The sequence below is a fragment of the Podarcis gaigeae genome (assembly GCF_964106915.1).
Source record: "Podarcis gaigeae genome assembly, chromosome: 3".
NCBI lineage: Eukaryota > Metazoa > Chordata > Lepidosauria > Squamata > Lacertidae > Podarcis > Podarcis gaigeae.
In genome coordinates, this window is record NC_139680.1 from 82,319,330 (window position 1) to 82,337,138 (window position 17,809).

General features: G+C 38.8%; 1 protein-coding gene across 18 annotated transcripts in view; it reads left to right on the forward strand.

The window, feature by feature from the left end:
• Positions 1–17,809, forward strand: part of BIRC6 (baculoviral IAP repeat containing 6) — a 140,504-nt gene that overhangs the window by 24,015 nt on the left and 98,680 nt on the right. For 6 of the 18 annotated variants that reach the window (XM_083731912.1, XM_083731906.1, XM_083731902.1 and 3 more), the window contains exons 11-26: positions 3,280–3,429; positions 4,105–4,330; positions 4,746–4,906; positions 6,314–6,445; positions 7,979–8,110; positions 8,337–8,515; positions 10,478–10,608; positions 11,240–11,401; positions 11,490–11,621; positions 11,841–11,938; positions 12,401–12,548; positions 13,852–13,985; positions 14,892–15,038; positions 15,433–15,620; positions 16,908–17,222; positions 17,614–17,713. In XM_083731912.1, the coding sequence (XP_083588038.1) occupies positions 3,280–3,429; positions 4,105–4,330; positions 4,746–4,906; positions 6,314–6,445; positions 7,979–8,110; positions 8,337–8,515; positions 10,478–10,608; positions 11,240–11,401; positions 11,490–11,621; positions 11,841–11,938; positions 12,401–12,548; positions 13,852–13,985; positions 14,892–15,038; positions 15,433–15,620; positions 16,908–17,222; positions 17,614–17,713 (2,535 nt within the window). The remainder of the gene's footprint in view (positions 1–3,279; positions 3,430–4,104; positions 4,331–4,745; positions 4,907–6,313; positions 6,446–7,978; positions 8,111–8,336; positions 8,516–10,477; positions 10,609–11,239; positions 11,402–11,489; positions 11,622–11,840; positions 11,939–12,400; positions 12,549–13,851; positions 13,986–14,891; positions 15,039–15,432; positions 15,621–16,907; positions 17,223–17,613; positions 17,714–17,809) is intronic. The other 12 variants (XM_083731916.1, XM_083731919.1, XM_083731908.1 and 9 more) reach the window with 4 other exon arrangements.

Below are 17,809 nucleotides of genomic sequence, written 5' to 3' on the forward strand. Positions count from 1 at the left end.
TAATTTTTTTAATAGGGTTTTCCTGGCATGTACCATGAAAATGGATACACAAGTATCTGACATACTGTGCAATATTAGTTCCCATATGTACTAGAAGGAAAAGCTGGTATCCTCCCTATAGTGAACATGTCTTAAGCTGAGATATGATGAACAAGACCTCACGGTTTGCTGGTCCTTTCGTGCAAGCAGGGAAACATACTGGGAAGTCTTCAGTTAAAAAGAGATTCCCATTGAAGCCATAGATTTGTATCCTAGCTTGTTCAAAAGTCATTAACTATGGTTTCCTGATTTGGACATAATGAGACTCTATAATTACATGAAGACTTGTAGGCTTCTCTCCCCATTTGTGCAAAGGGAGAAGTGGCTGCATGCAAGTATACAAGGCTCAATTATATCTTAGCTTCTTAAGATGAGATATGGTTGTCCACACATGATCTTTTTATCAAGCAAATCTTAGCTTCAAACGAAGTGAGTTAGTAGGACATAAGAGGAATATTTTGCAACATGAAATGGGAAAACACTGACAAGAACCCACTAATGATTTCTTCTTAGTGTTTGCAAATAGAATGTTGAAGGTACAACAGAGATAAGACTGCATTGCATGGTCCTTTGAATTTGTAGGGGTTTTTTTTAAATAAGCAGAATACTGTTAGTCTATAAAACTACATTTCTGCCAGTTGTATTATGTGTGCAACCCTAAGCTTAATCTAAAAGGCTCTTGCCCCTTTATAGTATTTCAAAGCTTATGTATATTTGCTAACCTGATTTTTCTGGTAAGCTGCAGAGCTGTGAAGCAGGAAATAGATGCTTGGTGATTTGTTCTCCATTTTTGGCTGAAATTCTGACTTGTAATAGAGACTTCACAATTCCCTGCCCCTCCCCAAAGTTCTTAAATTTCCACCTGATTGATTAATTGCTTTATTGTTTATTTTATAGTAACATTTTGAATGTATACAGAGATTGCTAATGCTTTTCTAATGTGGTTGCTTTTGGCAAATCAATCCCACTTGAAATATACCTTTCTTAATGGTGTGTGTGTGTGTGTGTGTGTGTGTGTGTTTGTGTGTGTAAATGCTGCAGAACAATGACGAATTTCTTTTAACTGATACCAGTTGCTTCCAGTTTAATATTCAGAATACTTGATTATGCCAGTCAAAGCAACTGTTGTGAGGTTGACAGTTTAGGGAGTTGGTACATCACCAGCTTTGAAAGGATCCTGAGCAAGGGAAATAGTAAAATCCCTAGCATTAGCCTTTAAAAAGGAAGAGTATTGTGTTCTAATGTGTTGTTCCCATTCCCCCTGCCTCACTGAGGACATCTGCCAAGGGTATTATAAGAGCAAAAATAGGAACTTCTTCATTAAAAATCATATGGGAAGGAACTGAATAGAAGTATTGATGCCACTTCATTAAACATTATAGATTTATGTACTATGCCATTCTAGTAACTTCATCTCAAGGAGGATACCACAGAGCAGAGAGAAGTAAACAAGTGAATGAAATTTCAATCCCATTATTATGGGGAATGGCTTATCATCATAAACAAAACTTTAACTGAGTTGTTCTGTCTAGCAGTGAAGGTTATTCTGATAAATAGTTCATAATAGCACGAGTGAGGTAGGTGTTCAGTATGACAAAAGTTTCATTTTCATTTTTTCATCACCAGTATTTTAAGAACCCTGGTGTTTGTGTTCCCTTTATTGCTCAACAGCTGCTAGAAATACCTTGCTTGCTGTATTTTACCACAGATCTATTTAGTTAAGAACTCTGTGGCCAACCAGATGACTTGGGGCCAAGGTGGAGAACCAGGTATGCAACAAAGGAAGTATCTTTGCAGCTGTGATTTGAAGTTAAGCCACAGCTGAAAAGATCCATGCTGAAAGCAGGGCTTGCAGTGGGTACTAAATTTACATTCAGCACAGCTGCAAACCCTGGAAACTTCTTAGTGGGGCCGATGATCTCAGTGGGCTTGCACTTGGCACTGAATTTACATTTAGTCAGTGTTTGAAACTCCCATTGTTCTAGGTGTATTTTGTGACAGGGAATTTCATTAGTGCAAACAGTTTCTGAGCTCTGGGCACAGTATTGCGCCTAGGATTTCAGATTAAAACTGCAGAGTGGAAGGAAAGGAGGACCTTTTTCTGCCTCCCCACTTCCAGCTACTCTCTGAAGACTGGAGATGAGCCCCTCTTAAGAGTATCAGGGGGTGGGCAGGGGAACGACTGGACCATGTGAAAAATGAACATAATATTTTAGCTGCAGCTCAATCATTTTCAGCTTTGTATTCTTGTTATAAAAAAGTGCCTAGACATTCCGTTGTTGTGCCCATAACCTAGGTTTAAGGTGCCATTTAGCTCCTAGCTTTCATATCTCAGTTTCTAATACTAAATTTAGTGCTGACGGCCACCTTGCTTTATGACAGAGGAACAGTCAAGGATCCATGCAAAGCAACTTGACCTGCTTCACACTTGAAGTCATATAATGTCAGGTGTGGGGTAGGTGAGCATGACTGTGGTGAAGCAGCCTTGCAGGCCAAATTAAGATACCTAATGGGCTAAATTAGACCTGTGGGTCATATATTCCTGATCTCTGTCTTATGGAAGTGTAGCAGCAGGGCAAGTAATGGTATCTTTTCCCTGTTTGACTGCAGTTTCTGGTAAGTGGAAGTATATCTTCTCTGAACTCAGAGGTTCTATGCTTGAGAAACTTGTTTTTTCCTTTTTGTATTTGTCAATACTTGGAAATTCAGTCAAAGCAATTTGAAAAACCAGCAACTCAGAGATTCTGTTTAGCTACCGTGACTAATACTGGTTGAAAACTCCACCATCCATGAATTTACTGAAAAAGTCACTGAAGCTAATGGCTACCAGTACTTTTTTCATAACAGAGCGACTGGATCACTGTGTTGTTCTAGGTGACTGCTAAAAACAAGTCTGTTTCAAAAAGCATTTTGTACTCTCTTTGCTGGTTTATCTTTGGTGTCTTCCTTTCAATGCTGTTTTGGTTTTTGCTTTGGAAGCTGGACTTTCGTGTTAACATTTGTGATTTGTCAGTATTGGTGATTTTAATGGGAATTTGATTTTGTTTGTGTTGCAAATTTTAAGCTGCCTTGTATGTCTTCTAAAATTAGGCCAGGGGTGTCTAAAAATAAAATGTTAAGTGCAATATGCAGATACATTTAGAAAAGAATTTTAATGTTATTAGTGAGTTTGCGGTTGAGAACAGTGTTATGCTAAATAAATGTATCTTAACTTGTGTTTTAATTGACAACTGTTCTCAGGTGGAGAACTTCATTTCCTCCAGATTGGAGGGACTTGTGATGATGTTGATGAAGCTGATATACTTGTGGATGCATCTCTCTCTAAAGTGGCAGAGCAGTTAACAGAAGGCACAAAACCTTTATCTAATCCTTCCAGTCCAGGCATTACAGGTAAGCCATTTTGAGACGTTGTTGTTGTTGTTTACCAACAAGCTGTATATACATTTTATGAAATAAGTATTTAGTAAGGGATTTTATTTGAAGCATGCTTTAACGGTGCATTTTGCAAATGTTAACCATCAAACTAAATTCACTTCTGCATTGTGTACACAAACACATTCTTGAAGTCTGTCTAAATGAAGCTATATTGTGTGATTATTTTGTAGAACTGTGCTATCAAGTCAGATTTTTTTTAAGGGTGGTATCCATTGGTGATTCCATCAGTGGAATGAGGAGGGAGCCAATTTTTTGCATCTGTCTGTCCCTGAATAGCCCAAATCTGCTCTGGGGCATCCTCCACAGTCTTCTGATACAGATTTCGGAGGGCACAGGGCACTGAAGGGTTGAAAATTAACAACCTGAAAAAAACATTCTGGGTGGTATCTAATGATGACTCTCCTCTGATAAAAGAGAGGGAGGATAAAAGATAATCCTAAATGCAAAGGTATCGGTATTCTTAAAAGCCATTAGCAACATCCTATGATTTGATGAAATTGGTATCTTTCTGGTTTTATAGGTGTTCTAAAGAGTTAAAGTTAAAATGCTGTGTTTCTGATCCTTGTGTTAACTATTAACTGAATAGTCATTTTGTATTTTGAGTCTCCTGTACCTTTCTCATATAAACAGGAGTTGATCTTCTGGTGGACCAGCCATTTTCCCTTGAAACATTAACATCTTTAGTAGAGCTGACCCGCTTTGAGACTTTGACACCCCGATTTTCTGCCACTGTTCCTCCATGTTGGGTAGAGGTTCAGCAGGAACAGCAGCAAAGGCGGCACCCGCAACACTTGCACCAGCAGCATCATGGAGATGCAGCTCAGCATACTCGGACTTGGAAATTACAAACAGATAGGTAAAATAAGTGATGGTATAAACCATGCCTGTACCAAAGGATTTTCTCATTGAACATTGGATCTCCCTGATGCAGAGGCCATATGTGATGAGGAAAGGATCCTAAGCATGAGGCAGGCTTCCAGTTAAATCACTCGGGAAACCCTTTATTTCAGATGTGGAAAGTACCTTTAATTGTTGCTTTAGCTAGTCTCTTCAAATATGGTTCATATTGTAAATGTCAGTTATAAGTTGTAAGCTGCTTTGGGCACAATATTGTGGAAAAGCAGCATGCAGTTAAGCAGATGCTCTTCTAAGCCCAAACATTCATTGCTTCTGTGGAGCAGTAATATGTACAAAAGCAAAATAGAGCTGTTTATTTTTCTCTTATTATGTGCACATTTAATTCCTGATTTTCCTCCCTTCTCCCTTTGTAGCAACAGCTGGGATGAACATGTTTTTGAACTGGTCTTGCCAAAAGCCTGTATGGTTGGACATGTGAACTTCAAATTTGTTTTGAATTCAAACATCACAAACATTCCACAGATTCAAGTGACTTTATTGAAAAACAAAGCTCCAGGCTTGGGGAAAGTCAGTGGTAAGCCAAGAGTGGATTAATTTATTAATACTTAGGGATTTAAAGGTAGCACTGCTAAACGATGATTCAACTGCCAAAGCACTTTTGAGTGGTATCCAATGAAGCAGTTTTGTTAATTCAAAGACTCTGGCTGTTCAGTGAAACATCCCCCCTCCTCTGTTTGTGCACTCAATTCACCCTCCCCAGATATTCTTTGGAGGGTTGGGGAAGCCCCCCCAATAACAAATTTAGGGGGCCCACAGAGAAAGGAGTGGGAGGGAATTTTATATTTCACAGCCAGAAGTCCTTATGGTAACAGAACTACCCTTTGTTCCTCCTGTGCACATAAGATGGTCTCAGGTGGTTTTAAGTTCCTGCTTGACTCGAGCTGTTGCTGAAGACAGTTCTTATTACCGTTGCTGATTTATCAACTGCTTGAGTCAGGCATAAACTTAAAATGACCTATGGCCACTTTTACATGCAAGAGAAATTCCTTTCAGGTAAGACCGATGGTCCCTTCTCCTGTTAAAATCAGTCATTATGTTTAAAGAAAGGTTCGGTTGCTGATCGTCATACATTGATTCCATTGATGGAACAAAACTTAATGGTAAGCAACCTTAGTGGGCAGCAGTGTCCACCACACTGGCAATAGAGTATACATCTCTTTTACCCTGTCAGGGGAGTGGGGAAAATGATGATACAGTATTGTGTGCTGCTCTGAATATATTTCTCTTATTTGACATAAGTTGGGGGTTGTTGTTTTTTTTAAAAAAAGCTTCTGGCTTTTTACCTTAATGCCATGATGCAAAAGGTTACAGTAGTGTGGTTATTTATCTCTTGTCAGGTTAAGCCTTCAAAATAATTCCTCCCTGCAAGCCAGACATCCCTTATATTACCGTAAAGGCAACAGAGATAAATTTGTTAGTACCATTTTCCTACTGCTGGAAGTCATTTGCCCACTTATGTATCTCCTGGATAACCTCTGAAGAATTCTAAAGAGAGAAATGGCTACACATATGTTAATTGTTAGGAGTCTAAGTTGGCATAGTCTCACTTAGAAGTATCTGCGAGTGAATGGACAATAACTGAAGGCAGCAGTAGTGGGGAACGTTGCCTGAGTATATATTAGAACCTAAATTTTAGTGGTAGTGCTGAAAGGATTTAACACTTTTTCTCCATCAGTGCAGAGAGCAGCTATCTAAAGGTTTAATATTGATTTTGAAACAGTTGATTCTGCCTAGGAATTAGAAGGCCTCTAACAATGAATATATTTCAAAATACAGTTGCCTCTTGGTATAGTTGTTATGAAGTTGGTGTTAAATTGTATTCCAAAAGAAATTCCAAGTAGAATCAATAAACAGGAATGTTAAGGCTTTAAGCAAAACTATAGTTGTGAGTCCTGTTTTTAAAATGTCTTTGATTCTTCAGAAGCAGCTGTAGATAGACAGATAGCTTTCCCTCTGTCACCAGCTCATAATATTGAAATTGAAAGGAATGGAAAACAAGGACTGGATGATTTGAATGAAGAAATGCAGAATATGGATGTGGAGGAGACACAATGTAAGTTACATACAGTGCCCATTTTAAATGTATTTGCCATGTACAGGTTGGGTGAATGTATTCTGTAAGTTTTATAGTCAATTCTCATTAATTGGAACTTGTAAAATACTGACATTACTCTCTTTACATTTGTTGACTTTTTGTCTCCCTTTGTTGATGTATCAGAGTAACCTATTTGTTAGACAAATACTATTAATAACCAGAAGGAACAGCACAGGAAAAGAGCAGAAAACATCATAATCCTTACAGATAATCAAAAGTATCCCTAAAAAGAAACATAATATCTAAAACACAACACATCTAAAAATAATGACAGCATTAAGGAAAAACAATGTCGAGAGACTAAAGTAATACAAATGTAAAAGCAGATAGCAAAAATAGTGCATTAAAAGACCAACAGCAGAAAAGTAGTAACATAATAAATAAATAAATCTCCAAGGCCTGTTACAGTTCCTGTGAAAAGCTTTGGATGTATAATTACATCCTTCCCTACAGACCCTAGAGACAAGGCCCCTTCCCTGTGGAGAGTTGACCTATACACATGGATATCTGGGCAAGGACTACATGGAGCAAGTCAACATAAGGGGAATAGTGCTGATAGATGTGGCTCAACTCATTGTTCTTGTGTTGATGTACATGGGAACCAAAAACACCTGTATAAGTGTGTTGAAAGCAAGTAGATGGGGGAGGTTTCTAAAATATCGCAGGTTTCAAAGTCCAGGGTAAAGAGAAATATATCAGAAAATATAAAGAATTTTAGTTTTCAATTGTCGATCAGATGTTCTGAAATTCAGCTGAAGTCAGTCCCTTCCTCATTTCAATTTCCTATTTTGTACACTTTTCATTCTATTGAATATAACCTGTTTTTAACTGATTTTAATATTGTATTTTAAATTGTTGCAACCCATGCTAGGAACTCATGGTGAAGGATAGATAAGAAATATGATGATGATGACGATGATGACAATATTAATAATTGATATATATCTGGGATTTTGAGACCATAATACACTACAGGAAAACACAGTAGCCTGGTTCAGTGGCCATGGTTTTCTATTATGAAAGCATGCTGCAGCAAAGCTTAGGCTTATGCATTTCACCACCCTCTCTCTTCCATGCACAAGGGGAGGAGATTGAAAGCTGAATATATAATCTATACTCCCAGCCCCCATTATATCTGAATCAAAAACTATAGTTTATTGTAAACTGTGGTTTGTTAATAAATCAGAATATCGAACCCGGATTTTATTCTTATTTGTTTTAATTAACTACAGGTAGAATGCATAACAGTACCATGAGTTATGATGCAATGGGAAGCTATTGCTACTGCAAACAGTTTAAAGTTCTATGTTTCTTCTTGTGCATGAGTCCAAGGCTTACACCAGTGCATTCTGTAATTGGAAATCATAGTTCCTCATTATGTCTGAACCAGGTTATTATTTAGCTAATAATTAAGTGTCATTAACTTTTTTGAACAAGTTGTGTATTCTTTTGAACAGACAGCTTATTTTTGAACTTTTTTTCCCCCAAAAGGCCCCCGACTATGTCCCTTTTTAGAGGATCATAAAGAAGATATTTTGTGTGGTCCTGTATGGTTGGCTACTGGTCTTGATCTATCAGGGCATGCTGGAATGTTGACACTAACAAGTCCAAAGCTTGTTAAAGGTAATTTTTTTGCTGGAATATTTTGGAATGCAACTGAAAAATGTGAGTTTTCTGGAAATTAACAGATAATCCCCCGTAACCCTTAGAATCGAAGACTAATTGTCTCTTCATTTCTGGGAAAAACCTTTAACAAAGTGTTAATTGGTACCTGCTAGGAAAATATACGTGTAAAATAAGTCTTAAAGCGTTTGTTGATTATGCTTATAGTCTATTTGTCTTATTCTAGGTATGGCAGGTGGAAAATACCGTTCTTTTTTAATTCATGTGAAAGCAGTGAATGACAGAGGAACAGAAGAGATCTGCAATGGTGGAATCTGGCCTGTTGTAAGGATACCATCTCTAAAACCTCAGAATAGCAAGGGTCATTCACTTGCCTCACTTCTGGCAAAAGTTGCAGCAGGCAAGGTATTTAAATAACATATAGAGAAAGCATGGTCAAAAAACTGCTGCTGCTGCTGCTCAACCAGCCAGTTGCTGAAAGCCCATCTGTTAGAACTGAAGCATCAACTGTGTAATTTATATTTAAGCTAACATAGAGGTGGTAAGAGTAAAATGTGGAACCTTTAGAATTCTGTAGGTGGGTAGAATCCACATATGGAATTCAGAAAATGTGTGTTGTTTTGTTCAATATTCCCCTGGATGGGGGAGTAAGGTGCCGTTGTGGTCTAAACTACTGAGCCTCTTGAGCTTGCTGATCGGAAGGTCAGCTGTTCAAATCTGCCCAACGGAGTGAGCTCCCGTTGCTCTGTCACAACTTCTACCAGCCTAGCAGTTTGAAAGAACGCCAGTGCAAGTAGATAAATGGGGGTACCGCTGCAGCGGTAAGGTAAACTGCATTTCGGTGCGCTCTGGTTTCCCTCATGGTGTTCCGTTGCGCCAGAAGTGGTTTAGTCATGCTGGCCACATGACCTGGAAAGCTGTCTGTGGACAAACACTGGTTCCCTTGGCCTGAAGCGAGATGAGCACCACACCCCATAGTCACCTTTGACTGGACTTTACCATCGAGGGATCCTTTACCTTACCACCCACCCACCACCCACCACCCACTTCACATACTGTTATTTATCTGCAAACAAAAAGAATCAACAGTATTTGCTAATTTGATACTATTGGCTAGGATTGTAGTTGATGTAGCCAAACTTAACAATTCATGGAATAATAATAATAATATAATTATAATTTATTTTTACCCCGCCCATCTGGCTGGATCTCCCCATGTGCTTGGAGAGAAATGTGGGTTGTTTTGAAGGAAGTTTATGGAACCCTCACGCTGACCCGCCAATTCATTCCTGCCTTTGCTTGAATCAGACATTAGAGAGTGCCTAATTCCTTTGCAGGCAAGGTTCAAGAGGAGAGATGCTAGTGGTAGGAGGGATGTGACAGCTACGTCTGCACAGTAGGCTCCATTCTAACCAGTGATTTTTATATATATAGGTCTCCCCCCCATTTATGCAGGGATTACAGTCTGGGCCCCTGTGCACATCAGTGAAATCATTTAAAGTAGAAATCTGTCATGCTCTCTTCAATCCATACTAAAAATATTGTATCCCAAAATATCCACAACGAGAATTAATGTTCTGGGGCAGGCAGGAGGCTGGAAGACGTGTGGGAAAGCGGCTGCACATCAGCTGTTAGGTGGGGAGGCTGAGCAATGTAAATAAAGCCCTGCTGCACCTCCCGTCTCTTCGGGCTTCCTCTGACGTCACTGACATCTTTTTTGGGTTCCTGGGAGGGTCTCCTCGCAAGCTACAAGGACTCTGCAACTCTCCCCTGCCATTTCTGGGTTTGAATTTCCTGGTGCTACACATATACACGGTTGCACGAGAGTCAATCACGCATATGTGGGAGCGCACCTGTACACACAAACGCCTTTCTATCTTTCATCCATGCAAGAGGCATTATCACAATTGAAGCAGAAGTTCTAGCCAGACAAATGCATTCAAGTAGGGCCACTGAGGAATGTGGTGAGGTGGGGGCATGGGTGGTAAGAATCCCAAGGACCCCAAGCCTGAGGTTCCTTATCTGTGGTGTATGATGACTTCAGTAAATATTATTTTATATTTTTTTAAACCTCTCCCTCGGTATAGCTGTTAAAAGGAAGCTGCAAACTAAATAAATAGACACAGATCTGAACTTACTTGATTTCTGGCATTAGAACTTTATACTTCCATTCTGTCAAGAAAATAATTGCATTGTTTTAAAAAATGGCCATTTTAATGTTTGTAAAGCATGTGATTTTGGTTTTAATAACTGCCATTGTTTTTATATGAACTTCCCAATTAGGAGTAGGGGGAAAATGATTGTGAGCGTGTGGAATATTACTTTTGAAATGTCTGTGGTTCTTTTATATATTTTTAAAAATTATAGGACAAGTCCTCTAATAAAACAGAAGTCAGCAATTCATCACGGAAATCTGACAACCTCCGTGGGTGCGACTTGCTTCAAGAAGTTTCTGTAACAATTAGAAGATTTAAAAAAACATCTGTTTCAAAGGAAAGGTGAGTTTGATATTTAGGGATTCAACCTTTTTATACAGTGATATGTGTTAAAAATTCTTTTTCAAAAGAATTCTGTTAATTTTTCTCATTTTTATGCTGATTCAAATAAGAATTCACAAAACTGTAAGTCCAAACTCCATTCTGTAAAAGCAGAGAAGCTTTTCATTCATATGTTGCATTGTTTCAGTGCAAGTGTGCATTGGAATGGCTTGTTAGAAAAATAAAATGTTTCAGAAAATGGGCCTTTGCCACTTCTGTCACTGTTAGTGCACAGACCTGGGTTCTTGCTCCTCTCCCTGCCATATGGACTATACATAGCCACCAGGACATCTGGCCATAGCTGCCTTATGCTAATGTAGTCAGGGCAACTCTACAGTAGCTCTTAGAGTAACTTTTTTTCTTTTTTGCCTAAAGCAGTTGTGCTTTGTAAATTCAAGAGGTAAACTTCTAGGCTTCTGTAAGGGGGGCTAAAGAGAAGGAAACGAAAACAAAATAAAACCCTGTGTGTTTTCGTTTCCTTAGGCTTAGGGAATGGACCTGAGCATTGTAATCTTAAAATAATGACATTTAGTGTCAGCAACTTTCACTTCAGTGGTTTACATCTGTGGCTTGTCTTTCTCTCCCTCCACAGAGTTCAGCGGTGTGCTATGTTGCAGTTTTCAGAATTCCATGAAAGACTTCTGAACACCCTCTGCAAAAAGGCGGAAGATGGAGTTGTGACGGAGCATGCTCAAAGTCTTGTGTTAGATATCTTATGTTGGCTGGCAGGAGTTCAGTCTAATGGACCGGGCAGGTAGAAGAACTTCACTTTTGTCTTAGGAAACATTTTAAATTGTAAGTGTTTTGGTTTAAAGTTTGTTTTGCTTTGTTGTTTTTTTCAGTTCAAAAGAAGCAAATGAGAGCTTACTGTCTAAAGCAAGGATGTGTCTCTTTGATATAGTGCGTGTGTGCTTCTTTGAAGCAGGTCGAAGCATAGCACACAAATGTGCACGTTTTCTAGCTCTTTGCATAAGGTTGGTAATATGACTTTTGTTTACATACTTTCTCTATATTAATGATTCTAATTATGCCCCTTAATAGAACTGGAAAGTAGAATTTTCTTTGGTTCTCTACAGAGCCTTTCCTCCCCTGAGAAACACATTTATGCAATAACATCCATAGAATATTTGCCAGCAAGCAGTATGTGCTCTGTATTAAAGCAAAATAATAAAATGAAATTTATATTTTTGTAGCAATGGGAAATTTGAGCCAAGTCAACAAGGATTTGGCTCGATCCTTCTGAAGGCTTTGCTTGGCAATATATCTTATTTACCTGCAGCTGCAACTGGAGGTGAGCTTCATTTATTATTTTTGTGCATGCATACTTTGTCATTTTTTTGGATTAAGTTTTTGCCTGGTGGGCTTAGTTTCTGGATCTAATTCCATGTTTTATTCCCCCTCTTTAATAAGCTGCCAGTTCATGAAGGCAATAACATCAACTTTAGCACTGTGTTCCAGGCTTCTTGTCCGTATGCAGCATCTGTATGCTAATTTAGGCTCCAATTATTAAGTAGTTAAAACCTAACTATACACTCATGATTTGTTATGACCTCATGGAATGCTCTCTGAAGACAAACATCAAATATTTGCAAGCTAAAGAAAACCTTATATAACAGAGAATATTTTATTTGCTAGCCTAATCATTGGTCATTTTTCCATAAACATATGTTTAAACGCAGTTTTGGTTGTGAAGATGGAGATGATGGTTATGATTAGTTACTAAACTTGATTGTTGGTGGTTTTCTCCCTCTAGGATCTGTCTATTGGTATTTTGTATTGTTGAACTATGTAAAGGATGAAGACTTAGCTGGCTGCAGTACAGCTTGTGCATCCCTGCTAACTGCAGTGTCCAGACAGTTACAGGACCGGTTAACACCCATGGAAGCGTTACTGCAGACAAGGTAGCTGAAAGTATCTGTACACCAAGCATGTTTTGAAAAAATGAACATGTTAATAGCTCTTGTTTTATTTTTCATTGCTCTATTTTCAGTGTATGTGTAAATGTGCTTGTCCTTGTGCTATTTTTGTTCTTCCTACTTCAGTAACAGGAGTGTGGATTTTCTCTTTGTCAGGATCAGGGCTATATTCTACAATTCTATTATTCTATGAACAAGCCTTTTCACTAATCCATAGCACAAAAATTATCAACAAAAGGCATTAGTATATATGTTAAATTGATCACAGTAGCAGCTTTTAAAGTAAGGGTGACATCTTAGCATTGTATCAGCCCTCCTGCCACATCCCTCCCAATCTTCTGAGAGCCAGTGTGGTGTAGTGGTTAAGAGCAGTAGACTTGTAATCTGGGGAACCGGGTTCGCGTCTCCACTCCTCCACATTCAGCTGCTGGGTGACCTGGGGCTAGTCACACTTCTTTGAACTCTCTGAGCCCCACTCACCTCACAGAGTGTTTGTTGTGGGGGAGGCAGGGAAAGGAGATTGTTAGCCGCCTTGAGACTCCTGAAGGGGAGTGAAAGGTGGGCTATCAAATCCAAACTCTTCTTTTTCTTTGGAGATTTTGGGTGGTATGTAGGAAACAACAGAGCGAGGAGAGGAAGGCAATTAATAGCATACATTCTTCTGCTAACTTGCCTTAAGTTGTGTTTTCTAGGCATCTTCATCAGTAGCGTTTGCAGTTTGGTTCACAGAGTAGGTGGAATGGGGCAGAGAGAGCAATGGAACCAGGAAACAGAATCAGATATTCTTTAAACTTATCAGCACATGGTTTCAGTTGGGAACAAGTCTAAGGGGTTAATACAGTAGGTGCCTATATGTAATAATCTCTTTGGGGTGCTTCATGAGAAGCAATTCAGAAATGAAATAAAAAAATATTAATAACAGCAGCAACATAATCAAGAGAGGTGCTGCCTCCTCTTGGGCAAAATTAACAAGAATCTGCTGACAGATTGAAGGAGCAGCGGCATTGTATTATGGAAGCTCTGCTCCCTTATATTTCAAAGCAATAAACATGCCTCATAATTTTTGTTTGCACCACTATGGTTCTGTGAAACATTTTAACTGATGCAATGAACCAATTAGTCCCTTATTTCCTGAAACAACAATCTGGAAGATGTGGAAGAAATCCAATACTCAACTGTAATCCAGTTTGGAAGTCCTATGAACTTTAGGTTTGTCCGTTATATCCCATAAATCAAATATTCACTTTTTCACATCAGTTAAGAGGCCGAATTGTCTTTCTCTTTCCAGATATGGATTGTATAGTTCGCCTTTTGATCCGGTGCTCTTCGATTTGGAAATGAGTGGCTCTTCTTGTAAGAATATCTATAACAGCAGCATTGGTGTACAGTCAGATGAGATTGACTTATCTGATGTTCTCTCAGGTACGCACATAGATCAGATGGTACTATCTGCTTCTAATATAGCTGGGAGATCTTCAAAATCAATGTTGTACTCTTTTGCAATAACTTCTTTACATTTACATAACCTTCCTTGTGCAGTGTTGTAACTGAACAGAAGGAGGGGAAGGCATTGACATGAAAATAAAAATGAGTGCAAAGTGGGGCTGCAAAAGAGAAAAGTTGCGAAGCCGAAAATAGTTTAGTAGTTGAATGGGGTTAATATGGGGGAAATGGCAGTGGGTTAGCAAGTGCAGCCCCTAGTGTTCTCATATTTGTGCCAAATCGCCAGTTTTACTTAATAATTCAAATGTATAACCTTTGGTAGTTGACTATATTTCAAAGAATGGTCCTTCAAGATATCTAAATAGGTAGATCAAATTCTTGCTTTTATCACATTGGTTTTTAATGGCTTGGATACAAAGATGGCCTTGCATGAGCAGAAGGTGCTCCAGCTCATATAAGGATGTTTTTTGTTGGTTGCCGATTTTCATTCAATTTCACCCTTCCTGCTTGGGACTTCTGTGCCATGTCCTGCAGCATTCTGAAGGGCCCCTCTGCTCTCAGGAGCAATTTTGCACAAGGAAAGGAAGTCCAGAAAAGCCTGATTTTTTGAGTGCAAGTCCACACATGGTCGTTAGGGTCCTATCCAAGTTTGTAGAATTTTACTTTGCATGCTTGAAGGGGGAAACATCTGGAATCTCGTTAACTTGAGCCTAGTATACTGGATGTTGGCATCAGACAGGATATGGGGCAACACATTGAATGCTACAACACTGAATAACTTTCCATGTGCATTTGTTGGGGTGTCCATAGCCCATATTGATTACTACGGTCTTATTTCTAGTAATTTCGAAAGTAAATTAAACAATAATTGCTTTTTTAATTCAGGAAACGGAAAGATCAGTAGCTGTGCAGCAGCTGAAGGTAGTTTTACTTCCCTCACTGGGCTCCTGGAAGTTGAACCTCTGCACTTTACTTGCGTCTCGACTAGTGATGGAACAAGAATAGAAAGGGACGATGCAAGTACGTTTACTGGTATATACATTTTATTACTATTTTCTTAACCATCCACACTAGACCGATAAAAAGATCCCTAGAATGCAGTGGTTAACTTGAGCCCTCACTTCAGTTTTTAAAACCAGACCAAAGTGTATGTGATGAGAAAAATGTGTGTATTTAGGTATATCAGTATTTTAATTTCCCTGCTTGCTTTTGCAAACTTAATTTTGAAAAAAAGCTGCATAAAATGGTAAATCTTGTGATGAAAAGTAAATGTTCTCTGGCGACTGGCTTTTTTCCCCTCTTTCTTTTTTTCTTTCGAGCTTGCTTTCATTTTTAGTATTTATACTACTGGAATGCATATTTAGAAGAATGCTTGGTGTGCTGCTTTTCTACATACATGTTTTTTTGTTTCTTTGTTTCATGCCAGTGAGTACCTTCGGGGTTACCCCAGCAGTTGGTGGCCTCTCATCTGGGACAGTTGGGGAAGCCTCGACAGCACTGAGTTCAGCGGCCCAGGTAGCTTTGCAGTCTCTCTCTCATGCAATGGCCTCAGCCGAGCAACAGCTCCAAGTGCTTCAAGAGAAACAGCAGCAGCTTTTGAAGCTTCAGCAACAGGTTGGAGGCCATCTCTTTCATGATGTCTCTAAACTTCAAAAGCTGAGAGAGTAGTTACCATAGTTACAAAAAGTCTCTCTCTTAAAAAAAAAATCAAAAATTTTCAGCAAGAGTACATCTCCAGAGGATAGCTTAGAAGCCACTTCAAATCAGTACAAAAATACAAAGTGCACATGAGTTGTTCTTGAATTCCTAAACAAAAAGCTATTCCACACGTATAGGAATTTTGCATCTTAAGTTAACATTAATTGACACATAGGTATTTTCAGATTTTTCTTTCTAATCTGAGATAAAGGTGGAAAATACGGTTAGATTTCTTTCAGTACGAAACACACAGGCATCTGATTAGTAAGAGCTATGCAACATGAATCTTACAGGATTAACCAAGAGGAAAGATGTGAAAAGATGTACTGCTCCTACAAATGTCTGCTTTAGCTAAAATCCAGTTGGGCCATATTACTTTGTACTGTTTAAGCCAGTAATCCTATTGATGATCAAATTTTACAGTTTGAACTTCTTAGAGCTGTACACAGCCCAATTAAACAAAAGTATATTAAGACTGAGCACCATTTTAAGTGCATTTTTGTGATAAGTTTATTGATTTCAGTAGAATTTACTTCCAAGTGTGCAAGCTGGGGCAGTGTACTCTTAAAATGTTTTCACACACACACCTGTCTGAGAATCTCGTATATATGATGTGTTTTCAGGTGTGTGCCTCCCTCAAGGTTCTCTGATGTGTCACAGAGTCTAGCATATTAGTACATAGATATATGAATGTTAGGTTGTATTCACAGTGGGGAAGCATCCACTTGGTGTCTAAAGGAAAAATTGGATTCCTTGATATATGAATGTATGAGCCACCTTGTAATCATTCTGACTCCATTTGGATTTAAGCCTTGAATCCTACGCAAAATTCCAATTAATACATTTGGACTAAATGCATATCGCTGAATTGGGCCATCACTTCTGAAGTGGACTGCTTCAGTTGATATGGTTGGTACATGAGTCTGTCTCTCTAACCCACATGCTGAATTGAATTTAGGTGAATTTTTAAATGTTAGTTCTTATAAATCCCGTTTCCCCCCCTTGCATTGTTTATCACCTTTTTGTGCTACTTTGCATCTTTTTTGGTAGTAACCTTTGGTATGAGTTTAAACAAAAGCTGAGGCTATTTGCTTTTTTGTTTGTTCTGTTCATGCTGCTTGTTGCTAATGCTTTTATTGCTAGTGCCTTCCTAGAGGCAGCACTGGCCCTACTGTACATATGCTGCTTTTATTTTCCCTGCAGAAAGCAAAGCTGGAAGCAAAACTACATCAGACAACAGCAGCAGCTGCTGCAGCAGCATCAGCAGTTGGTCCTGTTCACAACTCTGTGCCTTCCAACTCAGTAGCAGCCCCAGGGTTCTTCATTCACCCGTCGGATGTCATCCCGCCCACTCCTAAAACAACCCCCCTGTTCATGACTCCGCCTCTAACACCACCTAATGAGGCAGTTTCTGCTGTTATCAATGCAGAGCTTGCACAGCTTTTTCCGGGCTCAGTCATTGATCCTCCACCAGTTAACCTTTCTGCACACAACAAAAATGCAAACAAGTCCAGAACGGTAACTAAACAGAAGAGCTTTCATGAAATTCCAGTCTAACGAATGTTAATGATAGGAGCTACTTTGAGTGATTGCTAGTTTGCCTATTTTTCAAGGTGTAGTCAGTATGTTTTGAGAGCTAGTACTGTTAAAGGTCCTTTATATAATATCCCTACATCTATTAAGCTAAAATTCTTCATGATGAAGCTTCAGTGTAAATAGATAACTCGTTAATGCTTTGAATCTTTTCCATTGGTGTGCTAATAAACTAATCCATATGCAGTGTTAACTGTTGATGTTTTCAAGTTTGAGTTTCCAAAAGCTTGCCTCCCTTTACTTTTGCATGAGCTTTAAGGTAATGACTAATAGAAAATGCATTGATTGATATATTGGTTAATTTCCCCTTTTTCAGAATCCACTTGGGACTGGCCTTGCTCTTGCAATATCACATGCTTCACATTTTCTTCAGCCTCCACCTCATCAGTCCATCATTATAGAGCGAATGCATTCAGGTAAATGCTGTTATCTTCCTTTAATGCAAAAATGTTCAAAGTTCATATTTTATAGGCTATTGGGAATTAATAGCCCAAAGCTACTTTAGGCATAGC